The 23,537-nt window shown below is 34.8% G+C and overlaps 1 protein-coding gene across 2 annotated transcripts in view; it reads right to left on the bottom strand.

Moving 5' to 3' along the window:
• The window catches only part of LOC119073406 (arrestin homolog), a 116,885-nt gene that overhangs the window by 41,469 nt on the left and 51,879 nt on the right, over window positions 1–23,537 (bottom strand). For both annotated transcript variants that reach the window (XM_037178854.1, XM_037178845.1), the window contains exons 4-6: window positions 23,006–23,035; window positions 15,772–15,936; window positions 9,089–9,203 (exon numbers count right to left, since the gene is read on the bottom strand). In XM_037178854.1, coding sequence (XP_037034749.1) covers window positions 9,089–9,203; window positions 15,772–15,936; window positions 23,006–23,035 — 310 coding nt within the window. The remainder of the gene's footprint in view (window positions 1–9,088; window positions 9,204–15,771; window positions 15,937–23,005; window positions 23,036–23,537) is intronic.

Raw genomic sequence — 23,537 nt, 5'->3', positions numbered from 1 at the left:
TTTTTCAAATGTATAAACAACTCGCAATTACATGAGTTTCAATTTAAATATATAATGGACCACCTAAGGCTTAGTTATTATGAATTTAAACGTAATGATCCCAACAAAATGAAACAATTGTGATATTCAATCCAGTCAATTCATAAATGGCAACATAAACAGAATTCCGAACAAATGCAATTATTACAATTTTAGTCGCATTTGGGCACATCCGTGTCGACCATCATCCATGCGTCGTCGCTTAGTTACAGTTTGTGGAAAAATGAAGTTCATTAACTTTCACGTTTTCCGGAAGTGATAGATGATAATGACATGCACATGGTAATCGTCAAAATGAGCATCAAGGTACGTGCGATGTACTGACTGATAGCAGCTATTTGATTCAGGGCCAATTTTCTCGAGTTCGTTTTCAATGAAGAAAGAATATCAAGAACATCACGAATTTTCAAGATTCTAAAAATGGTTGAAATTTCTAGCGATTCCAGACAATCATCAAATTTCTTGAAAATCTTTGAATTTCTTAAAAATTTTCCAATTTTTTTAAAATCCTCAAATTTTTTGAAAATTCTCGAATTTCTTGAAAGTTTTCGAATTTCTTGAAAGTGTTTGAATTTTTTGAAATTCCACAAATTCTTGAAAAATACTCGAATTTCTTGAAAGTTTTTAAATTTCTTGAAAATCAACAAATTTTTTGAGAATTCTCGCATTTCTTGAAAGTTTTTGAATTTCTTGAAAGTCTTCGAATTTTTTGAAAATCCACAAATTTTATGAGAACCTTCGTATTTCTTGGAAATCTTCGGATTTCTTAAAAACTCTCAAATTTTTTGAAAATCCTCAAATTCAATTTTTTTTGTAGAATTTCTTGAAAATCCGCGAATTTCTTGAAAATCCGCGAATTTCTTGAAAATACTCCCTTATCCAATGACATACATCGATACGAATCCTGTCTGTTAGACGATAAAATATGAAGCAGATAAAGAACTCTCTCGTCTCCAATACATTCCAAGCTTTAAAGAAAATCGGGAAAACAATGATATTTCGCCTACATACAGAACTTAAAACTTATATAATCTAATTGCAGCAAAAGCATAATTTTATTCCCCATCCCCTAATGTCTCTCTTTCGCCGTAATATTGGATTATACGACAAGGATTACGAGTACAAATGTATAAACACATCGTAGGTTATAATATAAATAATGTGTTCCACCACAACCACTCGGTACCATTTGCAAAAAGAGATTAGTGACGCTGTAATTTATTACATGTTCTACTTTAGCTGCCATGTTACCGTCGCAATCTAAATGTAATAAATCGAAATTCTTTTTACGGGTGTGACTATGACTTCTTTGCAGATACACACTTGAAGATTAACAAAAAAAAGTCTTTTCAATGAAGTATTCACTAACGACCTAAATAAACATCGTAAAAATGAAGACAAAATGACAGTTTACAGAATAATTTTTCTTCCATTTTTTATATTTATTTCGAGGAGTTCATTATTTCGAACTGCATTTGATTGATGAGATGCTTCGTTTGAATACAAAAAAAATTGACATCAATAGAGAATAGAAGATTATGTCCCTGTATGGAACGTACATTTAGCCAATTGTGGTGTTTGCCGAAAGCAAAATATTTACAAAGTTCCAAACAATCTTACTCACAGAGCCCCGGAAAAATGAGTTTTACCGTTCATAGTAATGACTCATTTTCCGAGCGAGTAAAGCATTTTTGCCTATAGAATTATAATTTAATCTACAACTCTACCACCATGTTAACTAAAAACACCGTGATGGTTGGTTAGCTCGCTCCGCTCGTATGAAAAACAAACTAGACAATTCGAAAGATTTCGATATTCATATTGGTTTGTCTCATGGTGTTTTACAGCCTTAACACAATACAATAGTATGACAACACGTTCGTTGAGAAAACTTGTTGGAGGTACGAGAGAAAAGAGAAATGTCAGCAGAAACACAAGAACTTGAATTTGTTTTTATTTAGTTTTATTTTCCCAATATCCAAAATAACCGAACAAACAATGGAACAATCAGATGATACGGACAGAAAAATTGCTGTAGTGCAGTGTGAAATTGTTTGATAATTTCCTCGATAATTTCATTTAACTTTTAGGTGGTCGGTATGGTGACATTACAGAACATGATAATAGGACACTAAATCATTGAATACTTACTATCTTGTTTGCAATAAATTTTTAAAGAACAAGATATCGATATAAAAAAAGTTTCGTCTACAAGTAAAAGCAGGTTATTGCACTGGTCTACTTAATGCGTTTTATGAAATCATATTTTATGGATACGCGAATTATAATTTTTGTTTGTACACATACAAACATTCGGTTAAAAATGAATTTAGCAGACCAGTTCAATAATCTACTATTATGTGCTCATCATACCATTGAGAATAATTTAGAAATCATTAAAACTCTTCAGCTCCAATAGCATCCTTAGCTTTAATGAGAACGTATGCAGATAGAGTCATAATGTGTTCTTCTTTTTCGCCGAAAGGTTTATTTAAAATGAATTCAAGTTTCCATTCTCCTGTTGGTACCCTAGTACCTATCCATGTACTGGTATATCTGGGACGCTCGTATCGGTGACCCTGATAGAATCAAATTTTAGTTTATTTCTATTCAAGTTAACTTAAGAGCAATGTAGTATTTGCAAATTTGTAGCCTACGTTTAGGCTGAAAAATATTAATTTTTTGATGATGTAGAAAAGTAAAACCATTAAAGCACGGAAAAATGTTTTACTTTTAAAGGAAAAATTGGTTTGGGATGATAACTTATCCCACTTGGAGAAACTTTGGCAGATTGTGTAAATTTGTGTAATCTGCACAGGTTACTCCAAGTGGGTTAATTTATGACTCACAAACCAATTTTTCTTTTAAGATTAACACATTTTTGTGTTTTAATGGTTTTACTTTTTCAAAAATAAATTTTTATTCAGAGAACTCATCAAAAAACGAATATTTTTCAGCCTACACGTAGGCTACAAATTTGCAAAGGTTCCATTGATCTTACTAGAAATATTAGAAAACATCGTAATAGATGACGTTGCACATCACCTCTAGACATTATTTCTTTAACGATATTATATGTCTTGAAAAAAGGGGTTTCGATTGCCTTCTTACACTCAATGGACAAGGATCGTACAAATTGCCATTTTCTTTACTAAAGCTGAAAAACGTGAAAATTGGATGAGATTTCATCAAAAATAGTTTACATATGTCCTCCTTGTACGCAACCAGCATACTTGGCCGATATTGTGTTCTAAATTTTTTATACGTTGTGATTACTATCTGAAATTATAATATGTGCGATGACGGTACGAATCGTATGAAGTATTTCATTTCATAATTTACATTAATCGGTGCCTCAATTTTGACATGAAAATTAAGGTCCAGAATTCTATATTTTGATGTTCGGTTGTGAGGGCGACAAGTAAAATTTGCTGAACAATACTTTTTATTACAATAGCCATTGCATCTCTGATAAATAGCGTCGAGATGCTAGGAGAATAGTTATTTACGTGCCTGTTTTGGACGTTGATTTTAGGCAATTTCGCGAGTTGTAGCCCGAACGAAGTGAGGGCGACAAGCGAAAGTGCCTAAGATCAACCGTCCAAAACAGGTACGTATACAACTTTTCATGCCGAGAGCCTAAATTACGAGAAAATTTCTGTAATTTATGCCCAAGGCATGAAAAGTATATAGAATAGTCATTTGTGTACCTGTTTTGGACGATTGATTTTAGGCAATTTCGCGGATTGTAGGCCGAACGAAGTGAGGTCTACAAGCGAAAGTGCCTTAAATCAACCGTCCCAAACAGGTGCACATGTGAGTTTTCATGCAGAGGGCCGGAAACCCGAGAAAATTCGAAAAATTGCCCTCATTTTCGGCCCCGAAGCATGAAATGGTTATTTGTGTACCTGTTTTGGACGATTGATTTCAGGCAATTTCGCGGATTGTAGGCCGAACGAAGTGAGGCTTACAAGCGAAAGTGCCTTAAATCAACCGTCCCAAACAGGTGCACATGTAAGTTTTCATGCAGAGGGCCGGAAACCCGAGAAAATTCAAAAAATTGCCCTCATTTTCGGCCCCGAAGCATGAAAAAATGATTTTTTTGATACCAACATCGAAAGTTGATACTTTCGCCCTCGAAATCCGGGGCGAAAGTAAAAAAATGCAAGTTATGTGTTTGAGCGGGGAGAAAGAAAGAATACATAAAGCGAAAGTCAATATACATAATGCGAAAGTCGACTACATAATGTAATAGTCGACTCTTGTCAATAAGTGTACTGCGATCAAAATTGAAATAAAGCGTGCGCCAGTGCTCTTATTGAAATTAACATACGAAGTTGATACTTTTTGTTTCTGAATGATTTGTTATTTATTTGTTAATTTTTGTGTGTGTTGTTGTTGTGATGGCTAAATAATTAAATTTTTGATATGCCAGGGGGCTGCCGCCCCCTGGACCCCCGCATTTTCTGGCTAAATGCCTACATATTTCAACATTTTGTTCTGATGTTTGCGATACGTATCAACTTTCGATGTTGGTATCAAAAAAAATAGTATGAACGACTCGGGGCAAAAGTAAAAAAATTCAACCTGTGCGATTGAGGCCCTTGCCTTCGGCGCGGGCATCAACTCTCGCACACGGTTGAATTTTTTTACTTTCGCCCCTTGTCATTCAATGTACTATTTCATGCTTCGGGGCCGAAAATGAGGTCAATTTTTCGAATTTTCTCGGGTTTCCGGCCCTCTGCATGAAAACTTACATGTGCACCTGTTTGGGACGGTTGATTTAAGGCACTTTCGCTTGTAAGCCTCACTTCGTTCGGCCTACAATCCGCGAAATTGCCTAAAATCAATCGTCCAAAACAGGTACACAAATAACCATTCTGTGTTGATTCAGAATTACATAAACGATTGTTGCAAACCTCATGATTATTGACATTGAGATTGTACCGGCTATAGTCCATTGTTGCTATGTAACCGACGCAACAGATTATAACTAAGAGGACAACGGTCGTTTTTACAATCATGACAACAAATTTTAACACAGCTAGTACACGTGCTGATGAAAACCAACTGACTTCACCCAAAAAATAATTTTTGAAGAAGATATATTTGGATGTAATTGAGTGTAATTGAGCATATCAAATGGCTATAATTGTTATCGTACACATCTAGATCGGGCATCAACGGTGTTTGTACTACCGGAAGCATTAGTACACATTTTAAGTATGTACAGCAGTGCTATCAAAGTTAGTCTGTAATAGTTCATTACATGCCAGTACGCGGTAAAGTGCACTTTACATCACTATTTGTGACTTGAAAAAGCGCTTTCCGGACGCAAGCATTTGATATATATTACACACTTGTCACGAAAAAGTCGAGGCTTGTTGATACTGATAGTGAGAAGTGTGTACTCTATATTTCATTACATAAACGAAAACGAGACAACAATATAGACCTGAAGTGTAATTTTTGAATTATTCTTCTAGTTAAGTAATTTTGACATGCGAACATCGCTCGTATGTGATATTATTAACATTTAAGGAGAACATCGAGGCTCGCCTAACAATTTATTATTCCATAGGGGGAAGAAACTTTATTACAAATCATTCTACATAACCAATAAATCATACATAAGAAACGAATTTTATATGTATTCCATCACAGGCAATAATTATTTGCATCACTTGGATTGGAACCACGAATTTAGAGAATGCAGAGAGAGAACTAAAAAAGTGTGGTTTCCGATAACTTTTGAAGCGTGATCAGTCATGGTTTGGCGAGTGTAAATTAATTTTTCCTTCTGCAAATTAACCTAAGTAAGTGTGGCCCGCTAGAACTCAAACATTCCATTTTTTATTACTCATGACAAAATGTATTATTTGATGATAGTGTCCTACCCTCTTAACAGACATGTGATCTATAAACATTCTGATGGATTCCCGGACCCATTTCGTCTTGAATGAATATATACATGGTTTGAAAGATATTTGCCAGTAGACCTCAAAACAGGCCTCAGATAATCTCGAGCTACACCTAGTTGCTGGTGGAAGTTCTCCAAAGGTGGAAAAAGGGTGTTTTTTAACATTATTTTTTGGCTGCTAGATGTGAGCGATACAGGTGAGAGGGGGCTCGTTGGAAATCTGAGGTCAAGGTTTGAGAACATCCATTGATATATGTACCTGCAGACGAAATGGGTCCGATTTTGATAGGTGGATTTTCAAAAGAATCCCTCTCTGTAATTGTTTAATTACATTAAATTGACAGAGACTCGAAATCGAAGATGTTTCCGATTTCATTTAATTTTTTTAATCATCAAAACAAGAAAATAAAAGCCTAAGAATACGCCTAACTGAACACCAACTGCGTCAACTCTTAAAATTTCGTCAACGTTACCGATGCTTTCTTTCGTTAGTTGGTGACCGCAAAGCTCCTCTAAACACCTTCAATATAACTTTACAAATAAGAATCTTGATTGTGCGTTCAAAACAACAAGTCATTCAAACGCGGCGTACGTATAACGATAGCTTTTTATCAGCACTTTATTCCATCAACCTCGTTACTCATCATCATCACCATCGTATGAACAGACACCTTAATGAAATGTATCTTTATATCAGTTCTCATTTATCAAAGGAAACATTTGCCGCATTTTTCATTCCCAACAAAGAAGCGTTTACGTAACATCTTACAACAAGATGAAGGCAGATAAAACAGCATCTCGCCCTTTGTAGTATATAATTTCTGTCTGGTATTTTATTTTCAATGGCAAACTTAAAGTCTTTCCTCAAGTTGAATAATAGGTAATAAATCTACTCGGAAATTCAGCAAAATGTGTAACTCTTCCGTATAATAAATTCTGTACGACAAGGATTTTATCTCCATCTGACTTTTGTTGTATTTTTTCTTCATTTTTTTTCGTAGGAAAATTCAGGCATTTATTTTCATGTAAATAATTTGATTTTGAAAGATCAACGTTTCATATGTTTCATATCATGTCAATATCGAAATGGATACGTTTTTCGCACTAGTGCGATTAACGACTATCAAATGTTTCGTCTCTAAGTTTCATAGTTTCAGCTCTACCGGAATTTTCGGTTGGTGGCGGTGGCTGCAACCATGTGTGACGTAAATGGGATGAATTAATATATATATGACTGACTCGTCTACGTTTAGGCGATATAACAGATATGTGCCTAAGTTTCCTCAAAAATCACACACTTCGAGGAGTGGTTCAGAAGTCACGTTATGTTGGCGGTCAAGACTGAAAAGGCTGCTAGTGTGTGTTGTTGACAATTTTTACATATTTTGCGCATCCACTAAAGCACATTTTTGGACTCACACAGCCAGTAGAGCTTTTACCTTCGGCTCGACCTACGATCAACTGGTCGAAACAACAATTTTCAATCAAGTATATGATTTATATGCTGAAACTATCAGGCAACCGTAATGACGCTTTTCCGGGCCTGTCGGCATGTAAAACTCTGCTATGCATTTCTCTTTGATCAATTAAATCTCTTTGAATGTTCTGCATGGTCCATAATGGTCCAATTAAAAAATAAAAAGCTCATCGTTTCCAAGCAACAAAAGCATTATCCCCATTAATCCTGCATAGCTATTTGTGATCTATTATCTATGCAATTGAGTTGATCAATGGAAAAAGGTGGACAATAAAATCACCAATTCATAATTTAACATAGAAAGGCACAATTTTCTTCTATAAAAATATTCAAAAAAAAGTTGGTAATTTTTGTCGTCAATTACAGTTCGTCGGATTTGTATAAATAGTCCCATACCACTTTGGGAGTCTTATTTATATGCGGGGCATTGAAATAAGCTATTTATACGCGTCACTATAGCGAAAAGCTATTGAAATCGGTTGGTATTGATAGGTGTAGGTAGGTCATATTTATCTTATGGTAAATGGTTTATGTGTGCTACACAACATTATCGCCATTATTCTTGCGTAAATATTTGTTGACAATGACAAGCTGAGGGATTATTGCGAGAGCTTTTTTTAAGTCTTTGATTCACTTAATTTGATGACCATTGAATGATGTCGAATTCTACTTTTCGAGAAATGATTTTAAGACCGGATTTTTGACGTGTCGTCTTAGGAACGATGAGAACGATGCATAGCGGTTATGTGTGATAGATTGAAAAATGTTGACAGAAAACGTATGATGCGTATGATCCATCCGTCAAAACTTTTTTCGTGCATGATGTAGACGTTCATGTTTCAAACATTTTTCACTCATTTCCATGGTCTCACAAACTGTGATCTCTTATCAATTAAGTTTAGTATAGTTTAAAGAACCGTACATAAAAGACGTACATTCATCATAAGGTTTTTCAGCAAAATGTTAAAATTCGGCATTCATAGACCATATTCAAATCTTTTGTGCAAACCAAGCACGGCAGATTAAAAACAGGCAGGAGCGATTCATTTTTGAAACGTCAAATAAGGCGGGTATACATAGTATGAAAATGAACTCGAATGAACACTGACATAAATTGAAAAATTGTATTAGTTGACTTTACTCTGCTGTGAAACCAAGCCATTTGGAACACTTGACAGAAAAACGTATGCGTATCACTTCACATGTTTTTTCTAGTTTTACGTTTCCCATACGAGCGCAGCGAGCATTTTTGAACATTTCAATCTAGATATCGAGTCAGAAATACTTATAGTATTTCAATTCTCTCTTACAGAAAAAAATCTACGCTTCCTTTAGAAATGAAAAGTCATCTGTCATCAAAAAATTACTCAAAAAATTAGCGATGACGTCAGGGTTACATTCTTTTTTTATAGCACACTCAAAATAATTTAACATTGGAAATAGCAGATTCATTGATAACACCGTCAATACCATTTGCAAAAGGTTAAATTTTATAGGACAACAGGCTCAACACTCCAACAATTGTATAAATTTAAAATATAAATCATAAGGAAATGTCGAAATTATATATATTCGCATCCGCCCGTTTTTTATAAACGAGATGTACGAAAGTTCTGTTAAAATGTGTACCAATAAAATGTTAAAATTATTACCTGTAGTTGTGACAATTCTTCGGTCTCCTGTGTTCTAGGCCAAATTTGTTTTAAGGCAATTATAGCTTCGTTACAAAACTTCAATCCCATAACTTCTTCGTCCTCACGACCGTATCTAAACAACCGAAAATAGAAATGGATCATTAAAATTTCATATAAAATTCTTTCTTCTTTCCTGTACAACATTTATATACAAAAGAGAATCGTTTTGTCATAAATGTATACCTTTCCGTATCGATCTGAAGCAGATTTATTGGGAATTAAATGAAATTTTCCATTATAAGACTCTGGGGGAAACGGACACTTTCCCTGTCGTTAAAGTACAGTGTTGGAAAAATATTTTGTATACGAACTGTCTGATTCATTATCGTTAGTTCTTCAGATTTTCAGTCAGTTTTTCAAAGTCAAAATCTATGTGATACTCCCTTCTTCGTCAGAAAATTTTAACGTCGTCGGCGCTCTATTTTTTGTGAACCAACTGACATATACCAGAGTGAGGTTATTTCATAGAGTTACACTCTATGTGTGTAACTCTATGGGTTATTTAATCAGGTAATAACGCGCAAAAAATGAATTACTGGTCTACGGGGATTAAAATTCATTTTTGTGTACAAACCTCACAGCCAACGTCAGTCCCATGGGACTTCCCTTCATTTAGTTCATTTTAATTCATTTTAACGCACTCAGTTGCATGTGACTGATTCATTTATCCGAAATAATTATTGTGAAGTTAATTGAGTTAAGTTGTTGTACACAGTTCTGTCAATAGTTTCGCCAACAGAAGAGATCTTCGGGCAAATAATTCAAATAAACACAATGAATTTCACAAGCACAGACTCGGATTTTAATAGGTCTGTTACAATAGTACGGTAAAAACGTAATTCCCAGAAGCAAACATAGCCGCAACTTAAACAAATTTTTTCGGTAAAACTTTAAAGTGAGGTTGTACTGGCCTGTCAAGTGAATGACGATTTACATTTTCAACGACCTTGGAACAGACGATTTGCCCGAGGTATGTTGGGAGGTAATGCCATTCAGGCGCGCGGCCTTATAATGGTTGACTATGATTTACTTGTGTTTCACAAAATATTTTCGCTATATCGGTTATATATGACATTACCTTCACGCTATAATCTACCTTGGGTTTGCCGATCTTACTAATGAACCAAATGACATCTGACATCTTTAATCAGTTAATATAAGTTCAATTAACGAAATCGAAGCCTCATAACATAAAACCGTGAATTAGAAGTCCCTCATCAAATCAATCACACTTCGACCCGCTTGTAATAGTACTTTATTGGTAGGCGAGACAAATTCGAGAATTACTTCGTATGTACATATTGTATATAACAAGTGAGCGTAGCGAACGCGTGTGTATACAATATGTACATAAGAAGTGATTCGAGAATTTTTCTCGCCTACCAATACAATGCTTTATCTTCCATGTGTGACTATTTCATACATTCAGCGTTTCTGTATATAAACTCGAAGACATACAAACACAAACACCACTGAAATATTTGGTGTATCTAGTACACAAGCATCATGTGTGACAATCAAGCAAAATCATGGCAACATCGAGACGTAATCGTAAGTCTCGGTGGCCGAATCGGCTAGAGCGCGTCAATTTTATGCACATGATCGTGAGTTCTATTCTCACAACGAACATTTTTGTTTGTTTTTTTTTTTCAATCTTCTATCAAAAAATTGTAAATAAACTGATCTCCGGTATCGTAGGTAGATTTTCAATCGAATGAATATCTGCTGTAAACCGAGACCTTAGCCTTTTTGTCATATTGATTTGCAATGACACATTTCTCGGCAGATATTTGTACAATTGAAAAACTAATAACGTTACAGAAATCCTGATATAAAACACTAAACAACGTAATTTTGAATAACGAGAATCCGTTTAGTCAAAATTTGATTATTTTTCGTTCTAAACATACACACGCGACATTTTGTCGTGCACTTTTTAAATTGATCGGACTACCTGCGACAGACTTACTAACACATCTATGCGAGCATCTATGTTCATTGCTTTTATGTTCTACATACATGTGGGGTTTCATGACAACAAAACTAAGTGGAATCATCAATCTCAGTGGCCGAATTGGCTAGAGCGTGAACTTTTTATGCATGAGGTCGTGAGTTCTCTTCCCTCACCAAACATTTTTTTTTTATTTATTCATTTTATTAAAATAAATTGCAAATAAACTATGCTCATCTCTTTATCGTAAGTTGATTTTCATTCGTACGAATTTCTGCTGAGCACTGAGACCCTACGCTTTTTTACACATTTTTACACCACATTTGCGATGGCATATTTTTCGGCAGATAAGTTCAATCGGAACACTAAATAATTTACAGAAATCTTGAGGTAAAACAAAAAAGAAGAAATTTTTGAATGAAGTGTATCCGTTTCATCAAAATTTGATTATTTTTCGCTCTAAACGAATTCCAACATGGCATTCACACATACACGCGACACATTTTGCAGTACATGTTGCTTATATACTTTATAAATTGAGTCGCACAATGCGGCATAAGACAATCATGAGGGTATGTATATCTGATATACCCGAAGACTCTGTGGTCAAATGGTTAGCGTAGTTTGTTCATAAGTCGGAGGTTCCGTGTTCGAATCTCCGTCGGGTCACTGGTTTTTTTCTTCAAAATAAAAAAAACGGAAATAAAATTTACCCTAGAAGAGTAATAATAGAATTATATCCCTAGAAAACCAGAATTAACGTATGTCTTAGAGTTTATATACAGAAACGAGTAATGTATGAAATAGTCACACATGGAAGATAAAATATATTTATCTGACTGTATCTTTATTTGCGATACCTTCATCATCGATACGGTATTTTTCTAGTGTTTCTTTTCTATTAATTAAATCTCTTTATATTCTTAATATATTATGTTATTATGTTCTTCACAATCGGAATAATTATCTTTCCGAGTTGTTGTAGGATTGACTGTCTACAATATCTCAAAAAATAATGAATTGTTCTACGCGATTATTTTTCAATTTCCAATGATATTCTTCTTTTGATCTGATTTTCTTTCGTCTTTTAAAGGAATTCCTATGATTTTGCGGATTTTCTATGATTTTTTATGAATATTTGCCCCCCTTTCCATGGCAAATTTTTTTTTTCTTCAATAAGAAAGTCTTTGAATAAGTCTTTGAAATAAGTGACAGATTCTGTTTCACCTGATTTTTCATATTTTCTTATGAATTTTAATGAATTTTACTGAATTTTACTGAATTTTAATGAAATTTCCGAAATATCAAGAATTGTGATCACAGGGTTGTATATGAAAGTATTTCCAGGATTTCTCAGAAATTACGGAAAATGTCTAGTTAGAGATTAAAGTTTTGAACAGTAATTTTAAATTGACGTACGGTCTCAGAATTATAAGAAGTAACATTTCTAATCCAATCGATGCTATTCATTCCACATGCATTACCAACGTTACGACATTTACATATGTATAATATATATGTATTATAACGTGTAAATCGTATGTGGAATGAATAGCGTAAATTGAAATGTAACTTCTTATAATTCTTCCACCGTAAAACATTATTATAACGAAACCAAATTAGAACAATTTTTTGCTTTGACGTAAAAAGTAAAAATTATAAGTTATAAGTCATTCGACACTACGCAACGTGAAAGCCTATATTGTTAGAGCACAGCTCTAACTACTTAAAATGCTTGAGATTGAAAAATATTGGTACTGATAAGCCTATAAAAAATTAAAATCGATACATTGTAAACGAAATACATTCAGAAAAATTAAGTCTAGTGTTTCCAGGGCGAGCAAAGCTCACTTTAGACCTGCGTGGATAATTTTTTTGTTAAACTTTTTATTTTCCTACAAATTTGAAGCGGAAACGAATTTTAATGAAGCTTAAAGAAATTTAATGAATTTTAATGAAAATCCATGAATTTCATGAATTTTCAAGCATTTGATGAATTTAATAAGTTAAAAATAGGCCCTGCATGCACTCATACAAATAGAAATAGTTTTATTAAAAAGAGGTGCAAAATTTGTAAGCACACAATTTGTGGTACTAAACTCCTTTGAAGATGTAAAAACAGTTTAGTTTTACACTCTAGGAATTTGGAAAACCGACACATTTTCTGTGTTTTACTTGAGTTTTTGATTTCTTCATATAAAAATAAATGCAAAATTCACAAAAAAAAAACAGTAAACCACAAAACAGAAAATGTGTCGGTTTTCAAATTCCGTGAGTGTAGCTGAAAAACAGCTTACAGTCACTTATTTCGAAGTCGCGGACTGTAATAATTTTTCAGCTCAGAAAATTCATTAAAAATGTCAAGTGAAATGAAAACTCAATTAAACAAGAACAGCTGACGTCTCATGAAAGCAAAAAGCCATAAAATGTTCAGCCTTAAATAAATTTACTCTGGCAGGTGGTATGCCATTATTAATGAGGTAAGTATCCACATCTAATACACACGAGGCATCATTGTTCTTAATTACAGAAATAAACTTTCTTCGGGCTGAAAAACAACCTTCCCACACGCCTCAACCAAAAATGTCTCAGCAAGACAGTAATGTTACTATTGTCGAATAGTTTTCCTTGAAAAAAGGTAAACATGTTCATTTGTCTATATCTTTCCAGTTTCTGCTATTTCAAGACAGGCATTTCCCATTGGAATAGTGTAGTGATTACTTTAATATTTGAAAATATTTTTCTGTAACTTTGCAGGATCTATATAAATCAACGTTGATTTTGGAACACGAATGTGAAATCCCAATTAGTTCTGACACTCTGGTTGTGTAATGTGTAGTGAACTAAGAACACTCGATCGATAATGGACCGTCAGAAACATGCACATAAAGTTTTCATTTCAAGTTCAATGCAATTTAGATGAGAATTTACTATGGAGAAAGGCGAAGAAAAATATTTTTTGCTCAGGAGAAAAGCTGTCGACATAGTTGGGTTGTCATCTATTGGAAGTGTTCAACTACTATGAAATTTAGCGCTTGCTTTGACTATCGACCTGAATTATCTTATATTTTGCGAATAAAATTAACTCAATTTGAGTCTGCCCTCATTTGAGTTCATTTTCATTAGGGCTTGAAACGGATCGATTTTATCCTATCCGAATCCGAAAAAAGATAATCTGTTTTCGGATTCGGATCGGATTCATTTTAGATTTATTTGATCCGAACCGAAGAATTCGGATTGTCTATTTTCGGACTCTGATCGGATCGGATATTTTTCGGATTGACTTCAGATCACATTGGATTTATTACTGTATTATAAAGTTTATTACGTTCGTCAAATTCAATTTACAAAAGAAAGGTCAATATTCCAAAATAAAATACAAGATGGAAATGAATGTCATTACAATTCTTATTTTAAAGATTTTGCATCGAGGTCGGGCTACTAGCAAATTTAGGGCCATGGAAAACGAAATTTCTATTTTCATGTTTGTTGTGGAAAAATAAGTAAATATGTCAGATAACTCACCTAAGACAATTACACCTAATTTAAGGACATTTAAGGACTTTGACGTAGTTTGTATGAATGCCAAATATTGTAATATCCGTTCAAATGCTGACGAAAATAAATAATTCATTTATTGACGTATAAAAAAAAAATTAAGGACATTAATTTGTAATACTAATTTGTAAATTTCGCTATCCATGGTAATAAATTTGCTAGCAGCCCGACCGCAATGCAAAATTTTTAGGATAAATAGTTTCCTGAGAATCATACATGGCATATTTGGTATCATTGGAAAGCTTACACTTCAGGCTTAACAAGGCATAACGTGTTAAAATATGTCAAATGTAAAAAAGAGACCACTTTCACAATGTTGCTATTGTCATTCGAAAGAGCCCATTAACCCTGTCTAGAATCGCTGTTACAGTGCGCTTCGTCAGGGAGAGGCATTACCACTAGAAGAAGTGGAAATTTCGATTTTCAGCTTTTATTGCTCGGCGACCAAGTGACCGAGAGCAATAATTTTTACATGGTTGATCTTAGAATTTTTCCCTCTACCGATTCCAGTTTCAAACAGTGGTCCAGCTCTTTCCCCGGGGTCAGGGGACGATATTCCTAGTTCTCAGAAACGGCTCAACGATTGCGCCTGCAACATGTGCCGTTGAATAGTACACGCCGTCCCTGACTCAGCTATGAAAAGTATCAAGATGGAAGTGGACATGTTTATTTAAAATTCGTTCAGCCCCACCGTGCGTTTTCTACGGACGGAGATTGATTCATTATTTTCGGATAGATTTCGGATATCCGATTAAAAACTTCAGATTTCGGATGGATTTCGGATCGGATCCATTCGGTTCGGATCGAGTTCGGATGAAAAGAAATCGGTTCGGATTGGATCAATCCGAAAAAAAATCGGTTTCATCCGATCCGTTCCGAGCCCTAATTTTCATACAATGTATTAAGTGACTCATTTGACGTTTAGAAAAAAAGAACCGCTCCTGCATGGTTTATTTTACTCTGCTGTGATCTTTAGGGAGGATTTTTTTTCATCATCAATAAAAGGGACCGGTACCATAAATACATCACTTTTCTTTTAGACCAACGGAATCACCATCATCATTGAGATGGGAAAATCAACCCAAAATTTGGACTCGGTGTGTCTGTGTAAAAAACAAAATTATTAATTTACCTAAATGTCAGCGTCAGTTGGCCGAATATTTTGTGATTAGGAACAAATTTCGGATCAAGAAAAATTACGCCACGCAATGGTTCGACGGCACCTCGTCGACATATCACATCTCTGGTGCCCAAATACAGAGTTAGCACTGAATTCGGTGACGTTTTCTTGAAAACCCTGCAATAACAAAAAAATTGGGGGAAAATTTAAAATTTATCATTTGTTTTAATTAATTGTGTTTTTCCATCAAATTTATTAATAAAAAAAACTTGAGTACTACGTGCTCGCTCTATTCTCCGTAATAAACTCAAATGATGAGTTTTTTTGCTGGCGTTAAAAGTTTTCATTTAATGTTCCTTGAGCAAACAGTTTTTTTTTCTTCTTTACGTGGCTCTCTCATAATGAATTATTATGTGAGCGGTCTTGTGTTTTATGATTAACAACCAATTTGGACTTAATTAAGGTTTTATTTATGACTACAGGTAAATGTTTCAAGTTTAAACAAAGCAGGAAAAAACGTAAAGGAAACCTTTCACATTTCACATTTCACATTCAAACATGAAACATTTGATATCCATCCCTTAAATACATAAGTTTACTTTCGTTTGAACTTTGGCAAACAACGGGCAAACGTACTTTTAAATGGAGCGAATAGCAGGAGAAATCATTATTTTCTTCGCGTTATTAACACAATGATCTTTTTAAAAGTTTAAAGTCTTCAGGTTAATGTGATAGTAGCAGCTCAGTTACTTTTAAGCAAATTATGTAAACACAGAGGGTGGTCGTTGACGACTGAAGGATGATGCTGAGAGCAAAGACAAGAATTGTAATCGGAGGGGTAATCGACTATTTTTCAAAGTCGGAATTTTAGCGACATTTAGTGATAATATGGGTAACTCGGGTAACTCCAGCTAATTTGAGAATTTTTGAAATATTTTCACCAAAAGAAAACCGATTTCAGTAAACTTTTTTTTTCTTTGAAAGCTGTTGACCAGACGCGTCGTTAAATACATATTAGGTCGGTGGCCGTAAATCTCGGGGAAATACCACCATAAAAATTTATGCTTGTTTTTAGCAAATTTTTGAAAATTCTAGTTTATTTCACCAAACCTGAACCAATTTCACTAAACTTTTTTTTTGCTGAAAGCTGTTGAGAGGACGCCTAGTTTGACACCAACATGAGGTCAGTGGCATAACGTCTCGGGGAGATATGACCAAAAAATGTTTGTTAGTTTGTTTTGGTGATGTTGTATTGCTGGCTTAGGTTGATGAAAATTATGTGAAGTGTTGTATCACTGAGGAATTCAAAGCCAATAAAAACGAAAACTTTTTAGCCCCGTACGAAGTACGAAGGGGCTTATAGGATTACGATGCCGTGTGTAATTGATGGAATTCGAAGCAGACGGTAAGGGCAAAGTGTTTGCCTATGTTCATAGATGACGAATCCGCAATAAAAATTTGGGCCGTCTGTCCGTCTGTCCGTCTGTCCGTCTGTCCGTCTGTCCGTCTGTCCGTCACGTCGATATCTTGAGTAAATCAAATCCGATTTTTTTTTTCCCTGAAAGATAGTCAAAATAGTGAGGCTAAGTTCGAAGATGGGCATATTCGGGTCGGCCCTTCGTGAGTTAGGGCCACCTAAGTGATTTAAGGTCTTTTGGTGATATTTATGGCAAAATAAACGATGGAAATGTAAATGACACGGCAAATGATAGGTATTGTCAATACAAATCCAGGAAAAAAAAGTTTTTTAAAATCGGGTGAGTGGACCGTGAGTTAGGGCCTTAGAAGTGAAAAGCTACTAGGGCCCTATGTGTATTTTACATATTACTCGAGTAAATTTCATTCGTTTTTCGTAATTTTTGTTTCATTTGGAAGGTAATCGAACACCGAATAGAATGTTGTTGAAAAAAAAAATAAATTTGGGTCCTTGGACTAAGGCCGCTACTAGGGCCCTATGTGTATTTTACATATAACTCGAGCAAATTTCATCCGTTTTTCGTAATTTTTGTTTCATTTGGAAGGTAATCAAAGGCCGAATAGAATGTTGTTGAAAAAAAATTAAATTTGGGTCCTCGGACTAAGGCCGCTACTAGGGCCCTATGTGTATTTTACATACAACTCGAGTAAATTTCATTCGTTTTTCGTAATTTTTGTGTCATTTGGAAGGTAATCGAACGCCGAATAGAAAGTGGTTGAAAAAAAAATTAAATTTGGGTCCTTGGACTAAGGCCACTACTAGGGCCCTATGTGTATTTTACATAGAACTCGAGTAAATTTCATTCGTTTTTCGTAATTTTTGTGTCATTTGGAAGGTAATCGAACGCCGAATAGAAAGTTGTTAAAAAAAAATTAAATTTGGGTCCTTGGACTAAGGACACTATTAGGGCCCTATGTGTATTTTACATTGAACTCGAGTAAATTTCATTCGTTTTTCGTAATTTTTGTGTCATTTGGAAGGTAATCAAAGGCCGAATAGAATGTTGTTGAAAAAAAATTAAATTTGGGTCCTCGGACTAAGGCCGCTACTAGGGCCCTATGTGTATTTTACATACAACTCGAGTAAATTTCATCCGTTTTTCGTAATTTTTGTTTCATTTGAAAGATAATCGAACACCGAATAGAATGTTGTTGAAAAAAAAATTAAATTTGGGTCCTTGGACTAAGGCCGTTACTAGGGCCCTATGTGTATTTTACATATAACTCGAGCAAATTTCATCCGTTTTTCGTAATTTTTGTTTCATTTGGAAGGTAATCAAAGGCCGAATAGAATGTTGTTGAAAAAAAATTAAATTTGGGTCCTCGGACTAAGGCCGCTACTAGGGCCCTATGTGTATTTTACATATAACTCGAGCAAATTTCATACGTTTTTCGTATTTTTTGTTTCATTTGGAAGGTAATCAAAGGCCGAATAGAATGTAGTTGAAAAAAAAAAAATTTGGATCCTCGGACTGAGGCTCAATACTCAATAAATTAAAATTTTTGGGCTATTTGAAAGTTTTGTTTTATTTGAAAGGAACGTCGTACGGGGCTTCGTAATTGCGCTATGCGCAATTTCTAAGATGTACACATTACATAATAATTTTACTTTAACTACTTTAACCGGCGCATAGGCTTACGGTCAAAGTAGGGTGACAGACGCACTAGGGTCACGTACGCAATAGATATACGGGTTTGTACGGGGCTCAGTCGCAGCAAACGCTCCGACTGTTCTGATGGCTCGTTTGTTTTACGTTGCCGACGTTTCGACCTGTATCCAGGTCATCTTCCAGGGCCTTTATTTGGTTAAAGAAGACATTGAACTTTAGTCACATGAAAAACATTTTTGTTTAAAAATTTGCTTCGTTCTAATAAGACATACCTTGGAATCTTAGTTCCTTTAAGGAACGGTTGTCAAACTAACTTTACGGATTGCAACGACCATTAAATTAAAAACAAAAAACAATTTTCCGGAAAATCCAAAACAAAACAGACCGAAAATTAACGTGAAAATCGAAAACGTTTCAGCAATCAAACTCGAATAACACTGTTGTTGTTGGTGTTATTCAATGGGACTGTCATGGCCAGTTGGAAAATTTTCATGATTTCAGGAAGAGGGAAGTTGTTCTTCAGTAGAATTTCCTTCAGCTTAGCTAGATTCTGTGTATGGAAGCGGGTGTGGCTGTATTGGATTACCTTTTTAACCATTGATTTTGCAATGTTGGTGATCATGAAATTCTACTGAAGAACAACAATATTTGGGTGCGGCGATGGTTGTAGCGACGGAGTTGTTGGTGTTATTCAATGAGACTGTCTAGGCCAGTTGGAAAATTTTCATGATTTCAGGAAGAGGGAAGTTGTTCTTCAGTAGAATTTCATGATCACCAACATTGCAAAATCAATGGTTAAAAAGGTAATCCAATACAGCCACACCCTCTTCCATACACAGAATCTAGCTAAGCTGATGGAAATCGTGAAAAATCGACCGCTGCAAAATGCTTGCAAAATTTGAAACAAAATGTTTGAGCCAATGTCAACATTGTCAACATCAGCTTGCAAAATATTTGACAGATAACTTATACATTTTATGCCATATTTGCATGGGTAGTTCATTTTTCACCTATTTTTCACGATCTGTGTACTAGCCTTAAGAAACATATAGTAAAATGCTGTTTGGAAACAAGGCTATAGACTGTTCTGCCGCAATTTGTAAGAAAAACAATTTCCAGTGTGTAAATAACAAAAGAATTTCCAGTATTTCTTTTGTTATTTTATTGGAAATTGTTTTTCTTCCGAATTCACGCCGTAAGTGCGGTCGAAATTCAAAATGGAAAGTGCGGAGGTGTTTTGAACGTAGCGTCATTTTCATACAGTGAAGCGTTGAAATGCATTTCTTGGTTCACTTTTTCATCGAATCGTTCACTTAAAATTCAAATTTTAGGCACACTTACGGCGTGAATTACGGCAGTGTTGGGGAGGTCACGTAGACCGCCATTTTATTAGATACGTTGGGACACAAAAACATAGAATTTACCTACTATGCAATTGCCAAATTTGAGAATCCATTTTCTCCACCTGCACAAATGTGGTAGATTTCTGTCTAATTCTATTACATTTTGTCAGAAAATTACTAGTGGCAGCTCTCTTCTTTTTTGTGATCCAACTGCACCAGAGTGAAGTTATTTTACGAGAAATAAAGAGGGCAAAGAATAAAGTTTAAAAAAATTAAGCGCCCCTGCAAGCCAACAGAGGTTTTCTATACAGCAAATTTTTGACTTTTTACCCTAAAATGACTGTATACCAAAACACGCTATTTATTAGACCCGTACGAAGTACTGGGGTCTTATAGGTTTACGCATACGTTTGTAACACGTCGAATTGGACTCCCTGAGTAAGGGGAAACCTATTGTGGTTGTCTAGAGATGCCAAATCAGTGAAAAAAAATGTCCGTCTGTCCGTCTGCACGATAACTTGAGTAAAACGCATCCGATTTTGAAAATTGTTTTTTTCCCGTTTGGTAATGTCAAAAGACAGGCTAAGTTCGAAGATGAGTGATTTTGGATCGACCCCTCCCGAGCTGTGGCCCAATAAGTGCTTTACGGTTTTTCGAAGATATCTCCGGACATTCAAACGTTACACTTGTAAGTGATACGTCAAAAAAAAGGTATTTACAATACCGATCGAAAAAAAAAGTTTATGGAAATCGGATGACCGACTCGTGAGTTAGACCCCTTGGTGTGAAACAGGCACAGGGCGGCAAGCAGTTTTTGCTTGAAGGTCGGCCACATTTGAACATATTTCGTCTGTTTTAGCTTTATTAGATAGGTATTGACCGTACCAGGGAAAAAAAAGTTTTTGAAATTATGTTCTCCGGAGCGTGAGCTAGGTCTCCTGGAGTGAGCTCTTATCTGGCTACTCGGCCGTACAGTGAACGTGGAGTATTTTGTCAATATCTCGAGTAAATTTTGACCGAATTTCATGATTTTTTTTTTGTTTGAAAGGTATTAACGAATGTAAAGCGTCGGTAAAATTTCCGGACTCCTAACAAAATGGCTGCCGGTGGCCATATTGGATTTTAATAAGAGTGGGAAAATAATCTTGGGAAAAATGGTACTTAGAGAGTTTCTGTTAACATGGAAATAATTTGTTATGTGTGTGGGGTGATATCTATCTATATTCACCTATATTGAGCTATATACAGGCATATAGAGCTATATAATAGCATATTCATCTGTGAAATGTTTATTTATAGGAAAATATAGGTAAATATAGCGGTATATAGCTGTTTAAATAGGAATTTATGAAAGTTGACTTCGTACGGGGCTGTCTATATTGCCTCCGGCAATTTATTTGTATATGCTAACAAGGCAAAGAAAGATAATGTAAGTGATTTTAAAGGGCGAATAGCTTTTCAGTAGAGAATGAAGTAAAAGAAATGAAGAGTTTCACAGTAAAGGCTTTTGATACGAATAGGTGTTTCGTACGGGTCGGCGTTAGCTATGTTTATGTTTTTATATTCTTTACATGCTACATACGTCGAAAACCGTACTTTTCATGTTTAAAGCACTTCGTTTGACGCCCTCAGCATGTAAAATCCATTACATAACTCGGTATACATGTCTACTAGTCATTAACTGGGGATAAAAAGATGAAAAGTAGAGTTTTAGTGTGAATTTTGTTGATCCGAGCCGAAGACGAGGTCAATAAACACACTAAAAACGAGACATTTCACTTTTATCCCGAGTTATGTAATGGATTCTACATGCTGAGGGCGTCGAAAGACGTGCTTCAAACATGAAAAACACGGTTTTCGACGCGTGTAGCATGTAAAATACTATTAAAGTGGACAAAAATGCGGATTCGAGTATGAAAAACGTTGTGCTCACCTCGGGGAGAAATAGAAAATTCCACCTTGAGTTCTTGGTGGAATTTCCTATTTTCTCCCCTTGGTTAACAAATAACTATTGCATTGTTTTGTTGCAAGACTGCCGTAACACGGGACTACTGTCAGGCTAACTTAAATACCATAAATTGTGGCTCTCACCTCACACGCATGTTTTTTTTTTTCACGTAGCCTCACCTTGTACACGAATTCATGTTGTTCAGACACTGTGCTATACTCTAGATATTTATAATGTCATTGAGTTATATACGCAGAAGAAAAAAAAAGTTTGCCAAACATTTTAAGTGCAAATTTTCTATTTTCAAATATATATCACGAAATTGTTATTGTCGTCATGAGTAATATATTTGCAAACAGCTTTGCGTAGCGCTCGTAAATATGAAAAAATAATGTGTCGGTAAAACGTAATATTCTTACAAATCTTTTATCAACTGAATGTTAAACACTCAACCATACATGCTTCGCTCGTATTCGAACCCACATAATATACAGAAAATGTACGCTGGTGACAGTATATAGGCCAGAAAAGAAAAATGAATATTCGGTGTTATAACAGAAAAACTTTTTAAACATCTTGTTTACAAATGATTCTACTTTTTCTTTGGCTTCCTGATCCGTATCTTGGTGTCAGTCAAAAATCTCTTTCATCTTTTTTTACACGTTCACTTGTACTGTATGGTTTTACCTTTCAGTTGCACACATTTCTGTTGCGTGTTACATTTTGAATTCCATTTGAATATACTATTTGCTGAATATAGCCGGTGAAATAATCGACTTTAAATGTTTCATGTAATTTTCGTGCAAGGATTTACGGGGGGCTTTAGAAAATGGAACAAGAGAATTTGAATTTAAAAAGATTTTTCTCACCTTTGCGATCCCAAATCATCTTTCAGCTTTCTGAAAATAGACAAATACGATTACATAAGCATATTAACACAACAAAAATGTATAAAGTAAAAATTGAGATGTTTTTCTGTTTGTTATCATAACATATATAATATAATATAACTCTCGCACTACACAATTGTTTTCGTCGCTATTTAAATAAGTTGGAAGGAATGCATACATTCATAATATGGGAAACGACCTTTGTTAAAAATATTAAATTTTTTTCGATATAAAATCTTCTACTTCATTATTTTCAACATACATTTTCCTATAGGAGATTAGAAAAAATAATAGCCTGACTTTCGAACAATTCTTGGTCCCTTGGTAAACTGAACGAACGACACGATCGATTTCATAAAAAAATTCCACTGATAGGTCAAGAAATCACGAAAATTCCAGGATTGTTTTTCAGCAACAACTGACAATTCGCCGATTTTTCTTATATTCGAACAATAGCATGTAACACAGATAAACTAGGAAAAAAATAATTTTAGAAATCTGTTCACAATTG

This window comes from Bradysia coprophila, chromosome II, assembly GCF_014529535.1.
Source record: "Bradysia coprophila strain Holo2 chromosome II, BU_Bcop_v1, whole genome shotgun sequence".
Taxonomy (NCBI): Eukaryota; Metazoa; Arthropoda; class Insecta; order Diptera; family Sciaridae; genus Bradysia; species Bradysia coprophila.
This window is presented reverse-complemented; position numbering and strand designations above follow the sequence as displayed.